The sequence below is a fragment of the Corvus cornix genome, chromosome 1 (genome assembly GCF_000738735.6).
Source record: "Corvus cornix cornix isolate S_Up_H32 chromosome 1, ASM73873v5, whole genome shotgun sequence".
In the NCBI taxonomy this organism is placed as follows: Eukaryota; Metazoa; Chordata; class Aves; order Passeriformes; family Corvidae; genus Corvus; species Corvus cornix.
In genome coordinates this window covers 53,521,415-53,543,935 of record NC_046332.1, presented here as the reverse complement: position 1 = coordinate 53,543,935, position 22,521 = coordinate 53,521,415, and the positions used below count along the sequence as shown (strand labels likewise).

At 42.5% G+C, this 22,521-nt stretch overlaps 1 protein-coding gene across 1 annotated transcript in view; it reads left to right on the top strand.

Moving 5' to 3' along the window:
* FAM124A (family with sequence similarity 124 member A) overlaps window positions 1–16,156 on the top strand; it is a 39,768-nt gene extending 23,612 nt beyond the window's left edge. Inside the window, exons 3-4 of the mRNA XM_039567275.1 lie at window positions 2,575–3,314; window positions 13,305–16,156. Of these exons, the coding sequence (XP_039423209.1) occupies window positions 2,575–3,314; window positions 13,305–14,102 (1,538 nt within the window). The 3' untranslated portion in view covers window positions 14,103–16,156. The remainder of the gene's footprint in view (window positions 1–2,574; window positions 3,315–13,304) is intronic.
* Window positions 16,157–22,521: the final 6,365 nt, after the last annotated feature.

Below are 22,521 nucleotides of genomic sequence, written 5' to 3'. Positions count from 1 at the left end.
TGCTTCTGTAACAATTTCCCCTGGGGCAAATTGTTCTGTGTCATGAGAAATGGTGTTGTTTCCCCTCCTTCTTTGTCAGATGAAGGAAAAAGACTTGTTACCAACATAGAAACAATTTGCAACTTATTGTCATTTCAGGGAAAGTTTCTCCTTGCCTCATACTTCTGCTTAAGTTTCTCTTTTTCTTCCCCAGACAGAAAGGGCTGCCATTTTAGAAGCACAGAAGCCACATAACAAAATATGTAAAAGTGGTGCAGTAAAAGCATCTTTGCTAACATAAAATAGAACTGAAGCTCTTTCTGTACTGATCTGTTACACTCAGTTGCTGCTAGCTCAAAAAGAAGAGATAATTTGCTCTGCTCTGTATAACTCTGGCTCCTAGGATGGCTTTGTGCTCTGCCTCTGAGGCTGGTTCTGCGAGCATCTGGTGCTGATGGGCACAGGCAGCGATGGCTGCAGAATACTAATGCTGCCACTGGCTCCCACAAGGCTCCACTTCTGAAAAATGCTTTAGCTGTTGAGTGTCCATGCACCATGCTGAGCAACAAGAGGGTAAAAAAGCCGTGCTCGGGGATTTTTCTTTTTTTAATGCAGAGCAAGAAGCCGACAGCAACGATGGCTCTCTGCTTCACATTGTTGTGCCCAGGCTTCTTTCAGAGCTGCAGTCATTTATATGCATAAATATCAAGCCTGTCACTTGTTGCAGGCTTTGATAGTATTTGTGTAACAAAGGAATCAGAGAGAGAAAAAAGCTGAACATCTTCTATTCCAGTCTTAGAAAAAGAATGACTGTGTAGTTATGGTGATTACTTTCTTTCAGGTTTTATTAGGTCACTGTCCTCTGCAATTTGTTTTCTTTCCTGTTCTGCTGTCCAATGTAGAGGACCACGAGAGGACCTCCCCCCACACCCCTTTTTCTTTCTCCCACACTGTGACTACCCGCAGGGGGTATCTCAAAGAATTACCTGCCAGTAATGATTGCCACAGCAATGCCTCTTGCCACGAGGCACTGTTTTTCTTTTTGCTTCAATTTTTTTTCCTTCCATTAGCCATCTGACAAAGTCACTCCACATCACCCATTTCATGCAGAGATACAAGAACTCTGCTGTAATTGTATTTTTGATTACTTACTTGATTTTTCTTTATCTCCCCTAGGCAAGATGCACTCTTGCTATTTGTTCTGCATACCGTGTCTTTCTGCAGCTTCTAAATTGAGGCCGATGTTATGTTTACCAGTCATCTCTGTCTGCAGAGCTATGCAGCTGCATCTAAATTTTCTCTGGGTCTTGCAGTTATTCTGTATTGAAAGACAACTAAAACACACTACTCGTATAAAGCTGCTTTTCCATTAAAGCAATTGGTGAAGTATCACAAGAATGTTGTTCCAATGCCAGGAGGGAGAAGGGAGAGGTTTGTACTGATTGCTAATAGGAGGGGAAATAGCCTTTGAGACAATCCCCTTATTAAATGTGATCTGCACAATGAAAAGCTTGGGAAGCCTTTCTAAGGCTTCTCACATTTAGGCTTTGTGCCCAAGTTCAGGGTCTCAGACATGGAGGTGGTTTCAGAATACCACACAAGGGGAACCATTTCAGCAAAAATATCAAGGTTACATGATTAATTTATTAAACTGTCTGGGATCACCGTGCCTCTTTATTGGCATGTAACTCCAGCAGAACAGAAGTAACAATTTCTCCCCAGACCTCCAACCAGCCATTGCTCTGCTGGGCTATCAGAGAAGTTTCAGGGACACAGATAGAGCCCCTGTGAACATTGCCAAGGCTAAGTAAAGGTTTCTTTTTTCCCCCTGAGTAAGTGTAATTTTTTTGTGCCTCCTCCCTTTAAAAGTCTTCCTTAATCTTAAGAAAACCTTGAAGCAGTAGTATTACAGTCTTGATAGTCTGAAGATACAACCAGTGCAGGATTTGTAGGGACAAGTAATATATTTTCCTAAAGAAGGACCTGTGTGCCTGGAGGCTTGTCTGCTTTATTTTTTACCTGCTGGATCAGTTGGTCTAATAAAAGATATTTCCTTTCCCTACAAACATTGCCTTACTTATTAGAACAGTTGCCTCCAGGATACAAAACACTTAACTGTGTGTAAAACTCCAGTGTCAGGGTGATAGAGTGGAGTTCAGTGGTGTGATTTCCATGCCCTGAGCCAACTGGCAAAAATGGAAACAAGGTGGGATGAAGACTCTCCACCCTTATCATTCTGCACATCATTAATGTCCCTTATAACCCCACTGTTGGTCAGTATTTTTGTTTTTCCTACCTCTCAACTGTATGGAACAGCTCTTTCTTACACAGAAATGCACGTCAAGTAGCATCTTTTGGATGCTATCTCAGAGAAACAGCAGCTCTTACGGCATGCTTGATGAAACTTTTCTCTGGCTTCTGATTATTTTCCTGGATGCGATATCGCTGTACTTTGTTCGTTTACTACAAGGGAGCTTCAGAGAGATGGAAAACAAAAAAGCCCACTGTGGCTGAGTAGACTGTTTCTCCTTTAAGGATCACCTAAGTGTTGTCAACTTGGTTGCAAATCTTAAAGGACTTTTTTTAATATTTCAGGTGAACTTTCTGTGGAAGGCATACAAGACCCATTCCTTGTTAGTGTACATATTATCACAGACCCAGGTGAATCCAAGACACTTCAGCAGGCCATCGATAAGCTTCTAGCCTGGATCCATCCAGACCTGCAGCTGTTTCGGGTCTCAGAAAGACGAGCGCCCAGGAAGCGCAGGAAGCCGGTGAAGGCTGGTGTTTCTCAGCCAGCCCTTGCTGTCATTCTGTTCCTGCAGGAGGAGTATGGAGAAGAACCGATCTTGCAGCTCCATGAAACTTTTCAGCGGCCACCATGGCATTACCACCACACAGAGCTAATGCATGGGAAATTCCTCCCTTACATGCCATGCAGCCAAGACTTCTACACTTTGGCTCCAGAGACTCCTCTCTGGGCCATTCGCCCAGTGCACTACGGGAAGGAAATGATCCGCTTCACCATATACTGTAGGAATGAAAATTTTGTGGACATCTTGAAATTGTATGAGTTAATATTGAAAAGACCAATGTGTCAGAAAAAAGCAGACTTCTGTGTTTTTCCTGTCTATTCTAACATGGAAATAGACATTCAGTTTTCTTTAAAAAAACTCCCAAAGGGCCAGGTGCCAGTGAGGACAGAGTCAGCCGTGCTGGAGTTCAGAGTAAAAGATGTGGGGCAGCTTGTGCCTCTCTTGCCCAACCCTTGCAGCCCCATCAGCGAAGGCAGGTGGCAGACAGAAGACCACGATGGAAATAGGATCCTTTTGCAGGTAAGCTCAGTACACAGGGAAATAGAAGCACATTTCTTGGTTTTGTTCAGGAAAGCTTAACCTGCATTGACAGTTGCCTTTTTTTTTGTTGGTTGGTTGGTTTGTTTTTTTGTTCTGTCCTTGGAGAAAGGGAAAGGACAATACAGCTGAAGAAAGAACTTGAAACCCCTTGCTGTGTTATGTAACTGATCACAAAAGCAGTGTTATGCAGATATCAGTTCAACCTCAGTTTATGCTAAGAGTGATGTGAGATGAGATGAGATGAGATAGCTGTTTAAAAAAATGAGGACAGAAGGAATTACGAGCCCAAGTGGAGAAATCATGGCTGGTGAGTGTAGTTTTATAAGAAGTATGGGCACAGAACTGACAGGGAGTTTTAAAATAGCCCTCAGTTATGAGGCTTTCATGGAAGACAAGCAAAACTCCTGATGGTACTCATTATTTTCTAGCATCACTGGGTGACAAACTGCATCTCTCTTTCGCACAGTGATTATCAGGATGAAGAGAGAGGTGATGAAGGAAAAGAAATGTGCCCTGAAGAGCAGACTGAGAGACATTCCCACAGACTCTCTTTTTGAACTAATCTCAAGTGCTCATATCCGAATGCTGAGAGTTTGTTTGTTAGGACATCTGTAGGCACCATATCTGGGCAATATATCAGCATGCTCTGCTCCACCACACCACATCCAAGGGAGATTAAAGGATAAGCAGCAAGCTCTTAATAGCTGCCTGCCCTGCATAGGGGTATCTGTGGCAATCCAGAGCCAGGTTAATGTGCATTTTTGCACTGCAGAGTTGTTTATTGCTGCTTACATTCAAATCAAGGAACACAGTCCCTCACCTTTACGAGGCTATTGTTCAGAATTCAAAGGGTTTTCTTTTGGAGTGGATTTCATTCATGTGGCTTGTCCAGTTGTCTGACCTTGTTGCTGTGGAAGAAGCATTGTGGGTGCCATCCTTCCACTGTACAGACTTCCCAGCATGCAGAGGGGTGTGTACAACCCTCTGTAGCACAGTGCCCCTGGGTTTGTAGTTCCTCAGACTGAAAATCCAGGTACACAGGACATCTGTGCTCTGGTGAGTCACATCCAGGAGGTAATGGAACCTTTTGATGCTGCTTTGCAGATGCCACCCTCAGAGAAATCACATGCCAGAGCTAAATAACACATGTAAAGAGCTGAGAAGGGCAGCTTCCTTGCCCATCTGGCAAGACACCAATTTGTCAGGGTTACAGATTGTGCTTCAATAATTTCTGTGTTAGCCTGAGATAAGTTACAAAATGAAGCTGACGGGAGTCATCACCAAACTTATACACAGCAACCACTGTCACTTATGTCCTCTTTTCCCTGTTCTTTCTCAGAAGGTTTCGCTATGTGGTATAACTTTGGTTTATAGGACCTTACACCGTTTTCAAGTAAATTGAAGGGAAGGGTAAAAACAAAAAATAGGGCTTTTAAATAGGGCTTCTGGTTTAAACCCAGCAAATTTTCAGAAGTAACAAGTGCTAGGCAGTACAGAGGTAAAGTGAGACTTGCTGAGCAAAGGAAATCAGAATAAGATTTTAGCTATATGTACAAAAAGAGAAGAGCAGAAACTGCCTAAGTATGGCCTGCAAGTACAATTGATCTTCATTTCTGTTTTCTGTGAGGATGATGATTCTGAACAGGAGGACAAAATGGCAAATGAGAATGAAGTTACAGAAACGGAATTCATCACTTTGGAAATGTGGTGAAGCAAAAGAAGTTTAGTATGTGCAAAGTGGAGGGAAAGAGAAACTTTGGATCTAACTTATGCCATTGTAAAGTCATAAAACTAGGTCCTGGTATATAGGTTTTAAGCAAGTCTGTACAATCAGAAGTGGAGCTGTACAGCTAAATCACAGGGAATATACCTTGTTACTCAGATACCTACAGCCACCAGTGCAACATGATGATGAAAAGAAAATTGCCATCTCTGGTGTGTCAGAGTTACTATTCTGTAGGAAGCAAGGGAAGTGTTTGTGCCATTGCACAGGGTCCCAAGGGCCTCACCTGTCTTCAGCTCTGGACTCCAGAAGGGTGACCTCAGAAAGGTGCAAGGACAGGGGAGGGCTCTCACCCTGTGCAGAGGAATGAAGAGACTGTCTTACAATGGGAAGCTGGTAGAGTAGGGTCACCTGAGCCCAACCAAAGTAAGTCTGAAGGGAGCTCTGACTGGAAGACAGACCACAAGGTAAACAGCAGGAACAGGAGAAGGCTGTTTCACTAAATGACTGTTCTGACACAGGAACAAGAACTTACCAATAAATAGATTTTAGTACATATTGATAGCTAATTACAGAACAGCCACCCAGCAGGTGCAAGCAGGTTAATACCTTAATTAAAGGCAGGATGGTCACTTAGGGAGAGGAGATGATAGAGCATGGGTTATAGGAAACACCAGATTTGGTGATCCACAGACTCCTCGTATTCTTTTCATTCATTCTAATTTCAAAACAATTATAGTATCTAACCCCTGAAAGTAACAGGACTACATTTTGACTTCTCACAGAGAATTGCTATTAGCAGTATTATCCATGCCACAGCATTGACAGTAACTTTCATGTCTTTCCAGTTATATAAGCTTAAACAATGACCTCTCAGTATTTTTCAGCCTGCATATCATATCAGTTGGTACTTACTAATCATCAGAATGTTTTTGTTTACTTTATACAGATATTGCACCTTTTAAAAATTATACTTGTACCAAAAATGGTAGATTGATATCCCTATTAAATTGCAGGCAGAGCTTGAGGTTTGAGTATTCTTCCATGTTTAGGCTAACGAGATGTGACCTCTTGCTTTTCTTGACAGGGACTTGGATACTTGCCAGACAGATTGATCCATGTTCTTAATCCATTTTGCAAATGCAATTATCAAGGGGCTTAGATAAAGTCAGTTCAAGAGAAAACAAAGTTATTCATGGGTAAGATAAATCTGTTTAATGCCAAGAAACTATTCCTTCATTTGCAGGCAAGCCCTTCAGAATTATTTTGTCACAGTAGCTTTTACACGTTGGCAAATTGGTCCGAGGGTGCAGCTATGTAACAGCTGAGGCAAAGGGTTCACTGGAGCAGGAGCAAGGCTTAGGAACATGATTGCATCCTGTGGGAAGACACCCACAGTGCTTCACCAGAGCTAAGCCCGGAAGCAGGAGCTCTGGGGAGCGCTTACCAGAGCAGTGGGAAGAATATGTAAATAATGTAGCTAAGAATTTACCATGTACTGGTATACTGAATATACCGCCGGATTTGTAGGTCTTGTCCAGATTCTTGGCTGCCTCTGGGCGTAATCCACACAGAGACAGATGAAGTGCTAATGAACTTGCACTCCTGGCAGTGCAATGTGGGAAGCAGGAAAGGTTAATTACTGATTGGACTGGCTTGGCCATGCACGTTTTTGAAGCAAGGATAGTGAGCAGAGAGTACAAAGTGCACAGATGGCTTCTTTAAATTATGAGAACATCTCTGGATTGGGTAGGAAAAGTAAAATAATATTTTGGCAGGATTTCCTAGCCACTCTGCCTGAGATGGAACATGCAGACATACCCAGGAGGAAGATGGACAGCAGCAAAATTAGTATCTTGCCTAGGTAGAGACTCAGCACTTAAGCATAGGACCTGCTGCTGTTTTACATGCCAGAGAGGTTCTGTGCAGTTTATGAGGTGGCTGTTTTCTGCCTAGTGTTGCTTTATAAGGCATCCTTGAAATAACACTGTAAATGTTAGCAGATCACAGCTTATGAGGAGGTAGAGGGATTCTTTTTTTAGCTGATTTGCTGAATTAATCGGCCAATGTTCTTATCTGTACAGGGCAACTGTAATCTTGAGTTGAGAAGTGGTATCGTGTTTTAGGAGCAGAGGTAGTGGCACAGCTGAAGCAAGGAGCTGCCACAAGAGGACTTAGACAATGCAGAAAATACCTTGTCTTAGATATATGGGCATGGGTGGATGTTACTGAGCTGATGAGGTCAAAATAAATACAAGATATGAGGATTGGAGAAAGCTTTTCTTCCCCAGCCCCAGCTGAGACTAAAAGAAACATTTTACTCTCCTGTGCAGCATGAAGAATGGTTTGCCCTCAAATTTATCTTGGCCAAGGAGAGGCAAATCTTGGAGTCTCAGGGTCTAGTTGTTTTTCCATTGAGAGCTTTAGGATGTGGATCGGTGTGGTCATGGTTGCACGTACTTCAGCTGACCCACCAAACCATTCCAGACTTCACCTAGCTCTGCCTTTCCTGTCCACCACAAGGCAGTGTTGCTTCTCCTTCCCCTGTTTTCCAGTTGGCCATCAATGCTTGATGGCTGTCTAGCATTCATATGACCTTGATCAAGTGTGTAAATATTCTAGAAGCCTTAGTCAATCTGCCATCATTTTAGGTATGGGGCCTGGACTTTGTGGCACCTCTGTCATGTCCCTGATGGAAGCATAGAGTTATTTAGTATCCTGAAAACGGAAATGCTTTAGTCTGCCCAAAGTGTCAACATGCTCTGTAAAGAAATGGCTTAAATGATTTGTAAAATGTTTAACAAAGGTCAGACTGGGTGATACAATGTACACCTGTAGTCTTAAATGCAGTGAAATCATCTCACCCCTGTTACTCAAAGCATCACAAAGAACAGACTCTGGGAGATAAAGGAAAGAAAATGCAGTCCCACTCCCACAGACTGGAGTACCTACAGTTAGATACAAGTGGAAAAGAGAAAGAAAGGCAACTGAAGCAGAGTCAGAGAAGGCAAAAGGACAAAAACAGGCAAAGAAAGGGTACTTTTGTGGAGAACTCTTTCGTCTGCAGGAAGGAAAATGGAGGTAAGAAAAACCTTTAAGCTTGCTGAATTAATAGTGCAGATAGAGCAGAATTGAGTACAAAGAGGAAGAAAGGAAATAAAAGCATCCACTGGCTCAGGTTGCCCAGAGAAATTGTGAATGTCCCATCCCTGGAAGTGTGCAAGGCCAGGCTGGATTGGGCTTTGAGCAGCCTGGTCTAGTAGAAGGTGTCCCAGCCCATGGCAGGGGTTTGGAGCTATACAGTCTTTAAAGCCTCTTCCAATCTAAACCATTCTATATCTTACAACAAGCAAGGATGCATACAGGGCACCTTTACAAAAATTATATTAATTTCCTATGAAACTGGTGGAAAGGACACACTTTTGGAGCAAAAATCAGCTCAGTCAAGGGAGGTACCTTAAGCTGATATAATTAATCTGTAAATCTAATACTAGTCTCCTTTTTTTCAAAGTATTTTTGTCTATTCTTCCTTTCCTTTTTGTGACATAGATGTTTGGTTGTTCTTAATGCTAATGGCTGGGTTTTGGGGGAGCACAGAGAATCAGTCACTAACTCATATGAGAGATTTTTAACTTGTTTTTCTTCAACCTAAGGTATCTTTTCTGTTAGTCCAGTTAAGTTCCATGGCATTCTAGGATCTCCTGTGACTCTTTACACCCAGCAAAAATTCTTGAGAATAAATAGGTTTTGTGCTACAAAGCACTCAAATTTTCTAGTTTTGTAAACACACTACAAGCCACTTTTTTCAAAGAGATTCCATTTTAAATCAAATGTGTGCATTTTGCCTTTTTGGTATGCTGTGCTTCTGACTACATTTTGCCTTTCAAGTAAGAGTTATTATGATGCTACTGAGGACTAATCACTGCGACTTTTTCTTGTGTTGATTTTTTTTTTTCCTGGATCAATTCCTCTGGTTTTAATACAATTAAACAAACACCATCGCACTCCTGTTGAGCAAGGCAGGCAAAATCTGGGCTCGAGATGGTGATGTCATTGCTGTGCTGGCTGGGTCCTGACCTCAGCAAAGCCTTGCTGGCAGTTCTTAATGCAGATAATGCTTAAGGAGATCTCTATCTGCTTTCTTAAAAAGCATATAACTTAAAATAGACTGCAGCAGCACTCATGGATTTTTTCTGTTTGGTCTCAACAGCCCAAATTGAAAGTGCACTTCTGAAAGGTTTGCCCCAAGTTGTTTATGGCATTCCCGGATATTCATCATGAAATTCTTCTGCAGCCCATTGTAAAACACAAAGACTCTAAATCCCTCCAGGCTTCACAAAGATTTGTGCAGAGATTATAAATGAGCAGCAGATTAGCGCCAGATGAAAAAATGTGTTCTGTGAGAGAGCTAATCTGTTCAGTCAGTGGCCGGGTTTGCTGCGCATCTTTGTGGCAAGGTCTGACAAATCTACCTCCCTGCGTTTGGAGTTTGGATCAAAATTAACGTGTGACTTTGGATCGTGTTTTTGTCCTCTCAGATGACTGACGCCCTCTCTGGCATCTCTCTGGTGCTTGTGCCTGTTACAGGCAGCATGGCTGTACCAGGCAGGGCTCTGCCAGGCAGCAGGGAGGCAACAGGCAATGCCGAGAGCGTTAGCAAGCTCTGAGAAGGCTGATGATGAGGACTTGGAGAAAAGAATTCAGAAAAGATGCAACTGTTTTTAAAGGCAATGGCAGGATTAAGGAGGCAGAGAAGCCTCCTCAGAAAAGTGAAGAGGAGCGGTCACATGAGCGCACAGGCTGTGTGCAGCACTTGGTGTGCTGTGCCAGGGTGGCACAGGAGAGCACAGTCAATGGCCTTGGCTGGAACTAGGAGCTAGTTTTGCCTGACTTTTAATCCTGGCTAAATAATTGAATCCTCTCTGTGATCTCTGGCAAGTTAGAGAATGCAGATATAGAAAAGTCTTATTAGTCCACATAATCCAGTTCTCTACAATGCAGGATTAGCCTGTAATCTTTATTCACTAGTATTTCATGGGATGGAGCTTCTGACATGGTCCCTGTAGTACAGTGTTCTACCTGTAGTACACTACTGCTGCTTGTACTGTCTGGTGTTCTCACAGCCAGGAAAGTCGTCGGTTACATTGCTTTAAGATGAAAGTATTAAAATAATATCTCCCCATTATTCCCCATTTCTGCCCATATAATGAAGAGCAGCATTGGAAAATAGGTCTTCTAAATCTTAGCTCATCTAAAAAAAAATTATCAAAGTGAGCAGTTCCTCCTATAAACAGAGCTGTTCAGAAATAAGCTGTATTAGAGATGTCACTTGACCTGCCCTGCAGGCAGGCATTCTGGGGGCAGGCTGTGCTTGCTCCCTTCTCCTCACCATCCACCGTTACCTCCTGCCAGGCCAACTGGACTTGACCAGGAGCTTTGACCCAGGAGCAAGATTAACAGCAAATACCTTGTATAAAATGAAATGCCTCTGTCTGTCTGCAGGAACATTAAAAGAACTAGGAAAAAAAAGTTTAAAATAGCAAAACCCTAAAAGTAATGTCATACCTAAAGTAGATTGTCAGCTACAGTCTGTGTTCTGACTGTAGTTGATGGGTGTCTACTCAGTACAGCCCAAGGACATAGAAAGCTATTCAGCTAACCAACCAGACACAAGAATTTTTTCAGGGAAAGTTGAATTGTTCTCCAGACCCCACTGGCTGTATTAACTGGACAGCTAAATCCTATTCACGATGTCTTTGGGCTCTGCCTGACAAAGGTGTGGTAGACAGGTGGTACGGCCTGCACGAGGTAAAGGCAAGGCTTTTGTACTGGCCCCAGAACTCTCTGCAGTGCAAGGACAGATCTATTCCCAAAAGCCTTATGTTTTCAGCTGCAGTTTTGTCTAAGTTGCTACCAGTGGTCCCATCCTTTTCACAAACAGGGAGACTGCACTTGCTTGGATCCTTGGTTTCTGTGGATGCTTGATCTGCCAGATTGTCAACTTAAATCTCCAAAAACACAAGTATAACATAAAAATAAGATATGGTGAGGCAATCCTTTGTTTTCTTTCTGAGAAGTAGAAATGTTCTGAAGGTGCTTTGGTTGATTCACTGAGCATGGTGGTTGAGTTCATGTAGTGTATCTCAGAGCTACTGCTGAGAAAAAATATTGTACCTTTGGTTAATGCTGACAAAATATAATGAGGAGTGTTTTCTTGGTCAAAAACATCAAAAGAGTGCAGTGACCTGTTTGTGGACTTTCAGCATGTCAAATTCTTTTATCTGCATTATCCAAAAAAGTCTTTTGTTAAGGAACAGCTGGTATTTTCTTCATGGACAAGCCTTTTATCTTGCAGAGTAATTTTTAAACAAACTGGCTCACATATTGCACTAATAAAATAAAGTTATGTGTAGAGGTCCAATGTGATTTCTGGCAATATTGATTTGTTGACAGCTGACTCATTACATTTGACTCTTTTGTCCTCAGTTTCTTCATTCATATAATTCTTTATGACATTAAGGGAAACAGCTTACTATATTACACAGAAATAGGTTATGAATTACCACACCTCATTATATATATATAGTATACATATGTATATTTACTCATCTACAGCATCTAAATGAACTTCTATGGTTTGGCTGTCCTATAATCTCTAGTAAGAGATCATGAATGAGCAAAGCATTTTTTACAGATGTGAAAATCCTTTTTTTGCCCATAAAATCACTTCAATAAAAACCAGAAGATGGCTATGACAGATCTGGGTCACTAAGACAATGTGATGTGCACTAGCAAGATGTTAGAAGCATCAATGTATGAGACTGGATACAAAGAACCTCCTTGGTTGCCAAGTCTCAGCTCTTTCTGTCATGTCATATAATCTCTTTGGTAAAATGAACAAGCTCTGTCTTTATCCATTACTTGCCCCAGAAGACTCTTCTTCTGTTGTTATTAGAAACCTTTTATTAGTTTGTGGTTGAGTTTTTTTAATAGATAGTTCATCTTTTTTTTTTTTTTTTTTCCTGTGGCTCCATCTTTTTCACTTCACAATTATTCTTTTTCACATAGGTGTGATTGGAATCATGTGCAGCATTCTGGATGAGGCTGTAGCAGAGTTGTCCACAGTGCTTTTATAACTCACTTTAGACTGCCCAGTACCATGTTGTCACAGCCTTGTTGCTTTAATAGCAGAAAGAGATCAGGATATCCAGTTCTTTCTCCTCTCTTGTTTCTAACTGACAAGTCCCATAGCTGAGATAATTGTTTATTCTCAAGACTATGATCTTGCACTTTTCCCCATTAGTTCCTGTCCCTTTTGGGGCAGAGATCAAGCGCTTTGTATTATGTGAGAAACTCCTGTAAGAAGACTTTTAATTAAACTTTTTGAAAGAGGAATTTCTAAAAGCCTCACTGAAATAAGTGGGAAGGTGAAAAACTTTATGATTTCTCAAGCACAGTTTTGGTTACCCAGCCATCAGTGTCTAATTCCATAGGAAAGCCACCTGGCTCCAGCTCCTTCTTGAGAAGGATGTTGGCTCACCATTTGTCACAGCTGCTTTCCCTGTTCAAATACTTGAGTATCTGATGGGTAGGCAACTGAATCCTGCCCTAGGACTGAGATTCAGGTCCAGATTTGGATCATAATCATCAGTTTAGGTCTTCAGTCTAGGTGTCTACAAGCAAATTGAATGTGCGTCTGTAGTGTCACTGTGAGATAGTTAATAGAGCTAACTAGGTAAGAAAGAAAGTGTGAAAGAGTTGAAAGAAGTAGTAAATTCCCATTGAGAAGACAGAATGAGCTTGCTTGCTGAAGGCTTTCTGATGTTTCAAAAGAGGACAAAACAAAAAAAGTAAGGAAGAAATGAGAAATTATAATTATATATTTCTTCTATTTCTTTATTTTTGTTCTTAAGCTATCCACTAAGGTAGTATGTTGGAAGACAGAATATGAATGAATCTCAACAAGTCAATAGGAAGTGAGAAATTCAAGCTAGTGTAATTCAGCCCACAAGGCAAGGCTTCTCTACCATTTATTCTTGTTGTCTTCAAGGCTCCTTATGTAAATATTTGGGATTTTGGCAGGGTGGTTTGTCTTTGTTATTGCAGTGAAACATTTGCTGCAGGCATACTGACTGAAGTCTGCTTCGTAATTATTTGCAGTAACAACTCAGCAATGGAGACTTAGGGTTGTAAAACTGCCAATTCTGTATTAATGTGATCTTCTTTTCTCCCTCTCCCCGCTGCAGCAAGCGCACAGTTGGTGTAGGAAGTCTGCAAAGCAGAAGAAGCAACCGTATCCATCTGTGTCAACAGATTCCCACTTCACCACTCTGCCAGCCTTTCTTCCTCAGAGCCACCGATCTGTCTCTGAACAGCCACAAGAAATGGGTGAAAAAAAGGTACATCACACAAATGGCCTTGGTCATTATCTTGGTTTCTCCCAGCAGGACTTGAGACACAGTGATCAAGGAGACTTCACACGCAGATCCAGGAGTGCCTCCAGCATTTCTTGGTCATTTCAACGAAGCAAGTCTCTGTTCTGCTTGCCCACAGTGAACTCCTCTTCAGCATCAGAGACATTTCATTTCAGTGAACCATTTCAGTTTTTAAATACTGGGTCACCTGCAACCAGGTTAAAAACATGGAAATGCAGCCCCAAGCTGAACATTGATGACTTGGAGGGTGCCCAAGAGACTGATGTGGACACAGGGATGAAGTTGTCCTTCTCAGACCTGTCTGTGGTGTCTGCATACTCTGCCCTTAATGGATTTTGCAGTGAGTTGGAAGACTCTCTTCCATCACAGAAACAAACTGTCAGTAGAGCTAAACAGGCAGCCACCAGTGGAAGGCCTGTATCAGCCATGTGCAATACCTTTGAGTCGGTTGATGGTTCACTGCCTTCTCTTTCAGAATGGTCTTCCTACTCTTTCATCTCAGCATCTCCCTCCAAGCAGCACAAACAGGCGCTGAGAGCAGCTTCATATTCTCTGGATAATAGTGTTTGCCCAGCTTCACCAGTTAATGAAGAAGAATTTTACATCTGAGGTTTCTCTATCTTAGACCTTCCAGAGCAAACATGTTCTACTTGTGAATGACAGCAGTGGGTCCACCTTGAGCTTACAGAAGGTTCCTTTTTGAGGAGAAGGTGATGCAGAAGAGTGTGTTAAGTATTTGAAGAAAATACTCAGCACCCTCTGAGACTGGCATTCTCAAATGGGGGACAGTAAAGCAGTCTGAGATTGCACCCTGTACCTTTGTACGGGAGGATAGGATCAGCACAGAGGCTTTTGCACAGCAGTGCAGAAGTTGGTTTTCTGACCAGCCCTTGGACTGGTGGTGAAGGAAATGCTGGAAGAGGCACATAATATTCCATTTTAATTTGGCAGAAAATGAAGAATTTGTGACACCAAACTGCTTTAACTTCTCTGAGAAATTCCTTTAAGAAAGATGGGAGAAGAAAAGGGTCTTACTTCCTTTTCACAGGTTCTAAAGGCAGCTCTAAGCACAGCAGGGCCCAGCAGCACAGCTCCAGTAGGGTCTGGCAAGAAGTTTCTTGTGAGGAAACACTATCCTTCCAACCTTTGAGAGCTGGCAGTGGTGAGGTGGGGCAGAATCACACAATCGTCAAGGTTGGAAGAGGTCTGATCATCTGAGTCCAGGTGTCAACCTAGCACTACCATAATCACCCCTAAACCATATCCCCAAGTGCCACATCCAGACACCTCTTGAACACTTCCAGAGACTGACCCCACCACCTCACTGGACAATTTATTCTAAGGTCTGACCACCCTTTCAGTGAATAAATTTTTTCTAATATCTAATCTGACCCTCCCCTGGTGCAAGTTAAGGCTGTTTCCTCTCGTCCTATCACTCAAGACATGTCAGAAGAGACCGACCCCCCTCTTCACTGCAGCCTCCTTTCTGGTAGTTGTAGAGATCAGTGAGGTAACCCTTGAGCCTCCTTTGCTCCAAACTAAACAATCCCAGTTCCCTCAGCTGTTCCTTATCAGACATTTGCTCCAAACCCTTCACCAGCTCTGTTGCCCTTCTCTGGACATGCTCCAGCACCTCATTGTCCTTCCTGAATTGTGGGGCCTGGAACCAGACACAGGACTCAAGGTGCAGCTATCACCAGTGCCAAGTACAGGGATCAATCACTGCCCTGGTCCTGCTGGCCACACTGCTGCTGATACAAACCAGGATGCCATTGGCCTTCTTGGCCACCTGGGCACATTGCTGGATCGTGTTCAGCTGGCTGTGGAACAGCCCCTCCAGATCCTTTTCCAGCCACTCTTCCCCCAGCCTGTAGCAATGCATGGGATTGTTTTGACCCAAGTGAAGGACCCAGCACTTGGTTCACCTTTACTTGACCCCACAAGACTGTTCTCAGCCTATCAATCCAGTCTGTCACAGTCCCTCTACAGGGCCTTCCTGCCTTCCAGCAGATCAACACTCCCACCTAGCTTGGTGTCATCTGTGAGCTTACTGAGGATGCACTCAATCTGCTCATCCAAATCATCAATGAAGATGTGAAACAGAACTGGCACCAGTACTGAGCCCTGGGGAACACCAGTAGTCACCAGCAACCAGCTGGATTTATTTCTATTTACCAACACTCTCTGGGCCTGGCCATCCAGCCAGTTTTATTCAGTGAAGAGTCCACCCATCCAAGCTATGAGCAGCCAGTTTCTCCAGGACAGTGATGCAGGAGACAGTTTCAAATGCTCTCCTGAAGTCTGGATAGACAACATCCCCAGATTTTCCCTCATCTACTAAGTGGATCACATTGTCATAAAAGGAGATCAGGTTGGTCAAGCAGGACCTGCTTTTCATAAACCCATGCTGGTGATGCCTTATCCTGGTCTTAAAATCAAGAGTCAAACACGGTTAGAAGGGGAAAAGGGATTTGACCTTGATATTTATTTTAAGGATCCTTAGGTGCACACGTCCAGGTCAAATGCACCAAAATGCACCCCGCAATTCCCCCAGAAGATCTGGTATAGCATTATAGGTTTTACTGATTAGCATATCTATCAAAAATTCCCCAATGAGAGGCTTGAATGAGCCCCCCTCCCCAAGGAGCCTTCCCCTGCATGGTTCTATCTTGGTTAACAGAATGTGTTCTGGAGAGGACCTTGGAGTCTGGGGCACACTGATCCCTACCTACAGAGCTTCTACAATGTTGAGTCTCTCAGCTTGACAAACAAGTCCAAGAATGTAGGCAAAAAGCACTAGGAATACAGAAGTTGTAAAAAAGGTATAACAGGGATATAAAAGAAAAGGCAAAAAATCTTCATGGCATCTCTGGCTGGGCCTGAGCCCTTGGTTGTCCTGCACATGCCACATGATGACACTCAGGATGATCTGCTCCATGACTTTCCCCAGTACCGAGGTCAGGCTGAGAGGCCTTGTAGTTCCCTGGATTGTCCTTCCAACCCTTCTCGTAGATGGGCATTACATTTGCTAATTTACAGTCAACCAGGACTTCTCCAGTAAACGAGAACTGCTGGAAAAGAGTTGAAACCAGTTTGGCAAGATCTTTTGCCAGCTCCCTCAATACTCTCAGGTGCATCACATCAGGGCACATAGGCTGTGTCTAATTGGGACCGAAGGTCATTAACCCTTTCCTCATGGATTATAGTGATTTCACTCAGCTCCCCATCTCTAGCTTCCAGCTGTCATTGCTGGGTATCCTGGGGGCAACTGGTTTTGGTGTTAAAAACTGAGGCAAAAAAGGCATTAAGTACCTCAGCCTTTTCCTCACCCCTTGACACTGTGCTGCCCTCTGCATCCAGCAGAGAATGGAGACTCTTTAGCCCTCTTTTTGCTGCCAATGTATTTATAGAAACTTCTTTGGAAGAAGTTTTACTCCTTCCCCAGGGAAGAGGAAGTTCCTCTGTATCTTTTACTTTGACAGACCAGGATGCAGAAAGTGCCAAAAGGGAAACCTTAGAGAACATTTTCAGCCCCCCCACCCAGAAAGCCCATCCCTTCCAGCTAGAGGGAGCCATCTGGACTGTTGTCTGAACCACTTGTTCAGACAGTGATAACCCAAGTAAACCATGTTTGCTGTTTCTAACTCAGGCAATACAGCTTACCTTTTTGGAATACAAACCAAGAAAGATAACCCAGCATTTTTATGTATCGCTACACCATAAGATTCAAATAAAACACAGCTCCCTGTTTTTTAAAGGGTTGTTATTTTTCTGTTAGAAATAATTAATGCAGAAATTTATTCTTCATATTTCCAGTGCAAACATACTTCTTTCTGGGTAAAACATATTTCTTCTTGAATACCTCTATCCAAAGGGAAAACAAGTCAAATGTTACTGGCTTTCAGAAGGTGTTTTTAAAATATGCATTCTTGGTAACCTGTTTTGCTCTAATTCATTTGGTGTTAAAAAAAAAGTAAGTGAAAAGCTGCTAATATGACAGCTAAGTACCTTCACCAGGAGTCATATAAACAGATTTTATAATGCATGTTCTAAAATTTTTGGCTGACAAGTGTCACTGATTACAACTCTGGTCAAGCCACTGGGGAAATGACCATGTTAAAAGGTGTATGTATAATGCTGGATGTAAGCTATATACAGGTGTAGATGCTGAAGACCTGCCATGATGGCATTGTGGTGTATGGAATAAAAACTCATTTTTGGAGAAAAATATTTGCTGTATTACCAGGTAATTTTAATCAAAAGAACTGCTGCTTTGGAGGGAAAAAAAAAAGGTGAAAAAGCACACACATACTGTAAATAATAGTTACAAAAAGTGGAACAGCTCCCCTGGCCCATTTAGGTAAGTGCATGGTTTTTACAAACTATTCTGGAAGAAAGTCCAGGGGAAAATGAGTACAGGTTTATAGGGGAGGAGCCTTCAGCCCAAGTCCAGAAGAGGCCAGAGGGATAGTCAAGGCTTTTTCCTTTTGCTATTGTTTTCTCCACACAGGAAAAAAGGCATCAAACTGAAGTCCAAGTCTCCTCTCTGTGAGATGCTGTCATAGTATTTATCAGGGGTAGACTTCGTCTTTTGTGCTAAACACAATGAATAAATTGGAAAATCTATTCAAGGTAAAGAGCACAGAAGATTCTCAGCCTTTTCCTGCCCTCTAAAACTGTTTAGGCTTACTGCAGTTTTGGGTAAACTGTTCTCTTTCTGGGACCAAAAATAGCACTAATGAAGGATTTGTCATGGTGGGCATGTGTTTACCTGCTCTATGCTCCTTCAGACCCCATGCAGTCTTTCCTCTGACTGTCATGACCTTTAGATCAAATCCCCCCCCTGGAACACGTGAACCTGATTTATCTAAAGTTGTCCTCCCATGTTACTGTTTATACCCTGCCAAAGTATATATAAAGCACTGTGAAGTCAGACTACCCCTTTTTCCATCTGTTTTTTGCATTTCATCACACAACAGTGATGCCTAGGACAGTCAGCATCCACAGGTTTAAATTTATGCTTCCTTATTTTCTGTCCATAATCACGGTATTTTCACAATATTTTAGTGATACAGATAACATTTGATCTGAACATGAAATAAAAAACTTGTTTGAGCTGATGTAGCTGTCTCATCCTGGCATCATGCCAACAGTGAAACTCCTGACAAAAGCTGATTGGGGTTTTTAATGAAGAGGAGGCTCTGAACCATCTTTCCACCTAAGGCATGCTTCTAGAAGGAGTCCATCACATCTGGGGGCTGTCACCTGATGCTGCAGGAAGCACTGGTAATGGAGATCCACAGGGAGGCACAGGACAGCTCAAGCGTCAATCGTGAGGTTCAGGTGTGTTATTAACCAGCAGCTCCACAAACAGCTCCAGATTTTGCCACATTAATCCTAATGGGAAGAGAACCAAATGAGTGTCCACAGACTCTGAATTTGTACTGTCCCCACTGATTCTGTCTCCCAAGTATTTCTGTTCTGTTTACTGATACGTGACTAGAGATTGAAGTTTTGATTGTTTACATTGATGGTGCTTGTAACCAAATCTTGTAAAATACTGAGTATCCTACTGTCAGGAAAAACAGAGGTGATGGTGTACAGAAAACTTCTTGTCTGTAAAAAGAAAGCCAGATTATGAAGTGTGTTTCACTAAGGTAGGCTTCATTAATTCTCTTCCCATTATTTAAGAAGGGGCTTATCTTTTCAGAGAGTTGAATATGCACAAGTTCCATGGCATTTACTTATTGTTTTGGTTAAATTATGAACAATGTGTTTTGAGAACTGCAGGTTTTTCCTGAATTCTCTCTCCTTCTCACCCCAGAATGCACTGCTTCCATGAAATAAAATAGAGATGAAAAGTCAGTTGTACTTAACCCTCTGCGTATTCATTTATGAAGTATTGCAGACTTACAGAGTACTTTAACTAGGCTTCCAAAATGACTGCAGTTCCACAAACTCTACAGCTTTTTCCAGTGTGTGTTGGTGGGATAATTGCAAAATAATCACAGCAAAAATATTTTTATGTTGGGCTCAGTTTTGCCTCTGCAGGCTGGGTCTTTAGATTCTCACTGTGGTGTTGTAAATAATTTTCTCTAGTAAAGCGGAATGAGAAAATATGTGACACATATTGGTAATCTTGCATGCATAAATCCCATCTTGGTTTGTTTGATGTACATTGGTTTTCATAATCATCCTCTCCTCTTATTTTCATCAGTGGGTGGTGGTACCTATTATGCATTTCTTTATGCCCCCATGGGACATGTCTGCATGTCAGCATTACATTGTATATGCAAAGCTGTGTAGGTTTGGCTTTGTTTGATTTTTATGGTTTTATGGTTTAACACTGTGGGGTTAATATATATATTTTATGGCACTTTTAGAGCTGTAGAAACATCAGGAGTTGGAAGAGGCCTCTGGAGGTTGTTTAGTCCAAAGCATCTGCTGAAAGCAGGCACAAAGCTGCTCAAGCTTCAAGCTTTGGAGTTAAATCAAGTTGTTCAGGACCTTGTCTGGTCAGATTTGAAAGTATCTAAAGGTAGCAATTTCACAGTGTCTCTGGGCAATGTTTGCCAGTGCTTACCCACTGTAATGGTGAAGAATTGCTTCCTAATCTGCAGTCAGAATTTCCCATGTCCAAAACTGTGATCTTTCCCTCTTGTTTCACTGAGCACCTGTGAGAAATCCCAGCTCTGTCTTCTCTGTAATCCCCACTTTAGGTGCTGGAACACTGCAGTTGCTCCTACAGCCAGGGCCTTCCACATCATACACTCTCATTCCCTGATCATCTGATCCCTCTCAGGCTTGTCAATATCGCTCTTGTACTGACAATCCCAAAACTGCACAGATTTGTGGATGTGGATGACGAGTGCTCAGTAGGCAGGAAAAATAATTTCTGTCAACCTGACGGCAGCTCCCTTGTTTATACCACTTGGCCTTATCACTGCAAGGATGCTAAATCATGTTCAGCTTGCTGTTCTTGGGACCCCAAGGTCTCTTTCTTCAGAGCTGCTCCCTAGCCAGGAGGTGCATTCCCCTGTGCCGTCATACCAGGTTAGTCTGTGCCACGTGCAAGACTCACATTTGCTTGTATTGAACTTGGTGGGATTCTCCCTGGCACCTTTCTCCAGCCAGTGGAGGTCTCTGAGTGGCAGCCCTGGCCTTCAGTGTATCAGTCATGGCCATCACATTGGCCAGTTTCTGTTGCACTGTCAGTGGTAGCCCATCCAGCCCCATGGACTTGGTGTGTCCAGCTTTCTGCATCCCTGACTCAGTCTTCTAGTGTGATTAGTAATTTTCCCCTCAAAACTTTGCTGCTGCATACAGACACATGGCAGGCCTGACATCTTGTGAGTGACTGTCTTGTGACTGAAGACAGAGGGTTTTCCAACTGGCAGAGTTTTCCAGTTGTGGAAGACGGGCGTTTTTCTAGTCTGTCCTGAATAACTCCCGAGTTGTTTAAAGAAGGTTCTATCTGTCTTCCCTTCTTGATTGATTGGGTTGTAGGAGATGCCCACAACAATATCCCTTTTGTTAGCTTCTCCTGACCCATGAGCTCTTGAGTTTCTCACCCTCTGTTCCCTCACAAACATGCATGAATTCGTGCCACTCAGTTGCTTAGAGCACAAACTTCATCACCATGTTCCACCCTTCACTAAAGAGCCTGTATCCAACCATGACAGCTCTGGACCCAGCTGCCCCATCAGATCTCTAAATCATCTGGGTTTACATCCTGAGAGTGCTGAGGTCTTCCAAGAGTGATTTTCAGGTTCAACAGCCTGAGCTTTGGCACTGGCCATCCCATCTGCCCACCAGAATGGAGCTACCCAGGTGTTGGGAAGACAGTACCACCTCACAAAGGGCTTAGGAAGCAGTTTCAAACTGTGCATGTGTTAACTACTGCAGAAATCAGAATATTGTTTGTCCTATCAAGCTGAGAAGTCTTAATCCAGTTACTCATTCTTCATAGGAAAACCATTCCATGCTTTTGTTCGTTCTTGTTACCTTTCTTTTGTGTGCTTTTTGAGCTAGAGGGTCCATAAATATGCATAGTTTTAGAGATTTAGATGCACTGTATGAATGTACAGAACAGCCTGAAGGTGTTTTGCATTTTATTCTCTGTTTCTCTCCTAGTAATGGAAGTTGCTGCTTTGGCTGAAGCCGAGCACTGAGCTACCCTTTTCATAGATATCTACATAGCCCTAAGGTCCAATTCCTAAGCAGAAAAGCTCAGCTGAGACCCTACTATCATGTATGTAAAATTAGATATTTTTCATATGTAATTAATTTTAAAATTAGCCACATTGAATTTTATCTGCCTTTTTATTGCCCAGTTGCTGTCTATTGGGAGACTTTTCTTCAGCTTCCCCAGTTATTCATCATTTTTACTATCTTGGATGCTTAATAACCTCAACAAACTCCCATCTCACGAAGCCCCCCTTTTTCCAGATTTAAGTCATGCTGAGCAATGTAAGCTTGAGTACAAATCCCTGCATGACTCCACTGCCAACCTCCTTCCAGTGTCAGAACTGGCTATTTATTTCTACCTTCTGTTTACCACCTTTTAATCAGCCCTTTATTCACATAACCTTACCTCTTAAACCATTACAGTAGGGTTTCCTGTAAAGGCTTTGATGAAGGGCTTTGGAAAACTGTTCTTAGCTGTACACTTATTTGTTGATGCCTTCTGAAGCCCCAAACAGGTTTATGAGGTGTGATTTCCTTTTATAAAACCATGTTGAATCGCCCCAAAAAAATCCTCAAACTTACCTCTGTTTGGATAATGACTTGTCTCTCATCTGAGCCCAAGTGTCATTTGAGTACAGAGCAATCCTCCCTGTGGCATTCTTTCCCAGCTTCCAGGATTCAGCATAGTGCAAATTGCTAAATTTACATAGAGTCCAGACAGCCTGAGCCAAAAACTGCTCAGATCACTGTGTGACCAACTGCTACATTGTGCTACCGATGGATTTATCCTCCCTCAATTTGTCAGATTTCTTGTTGAATCTCTCTTTATTCCTCGGGTTTC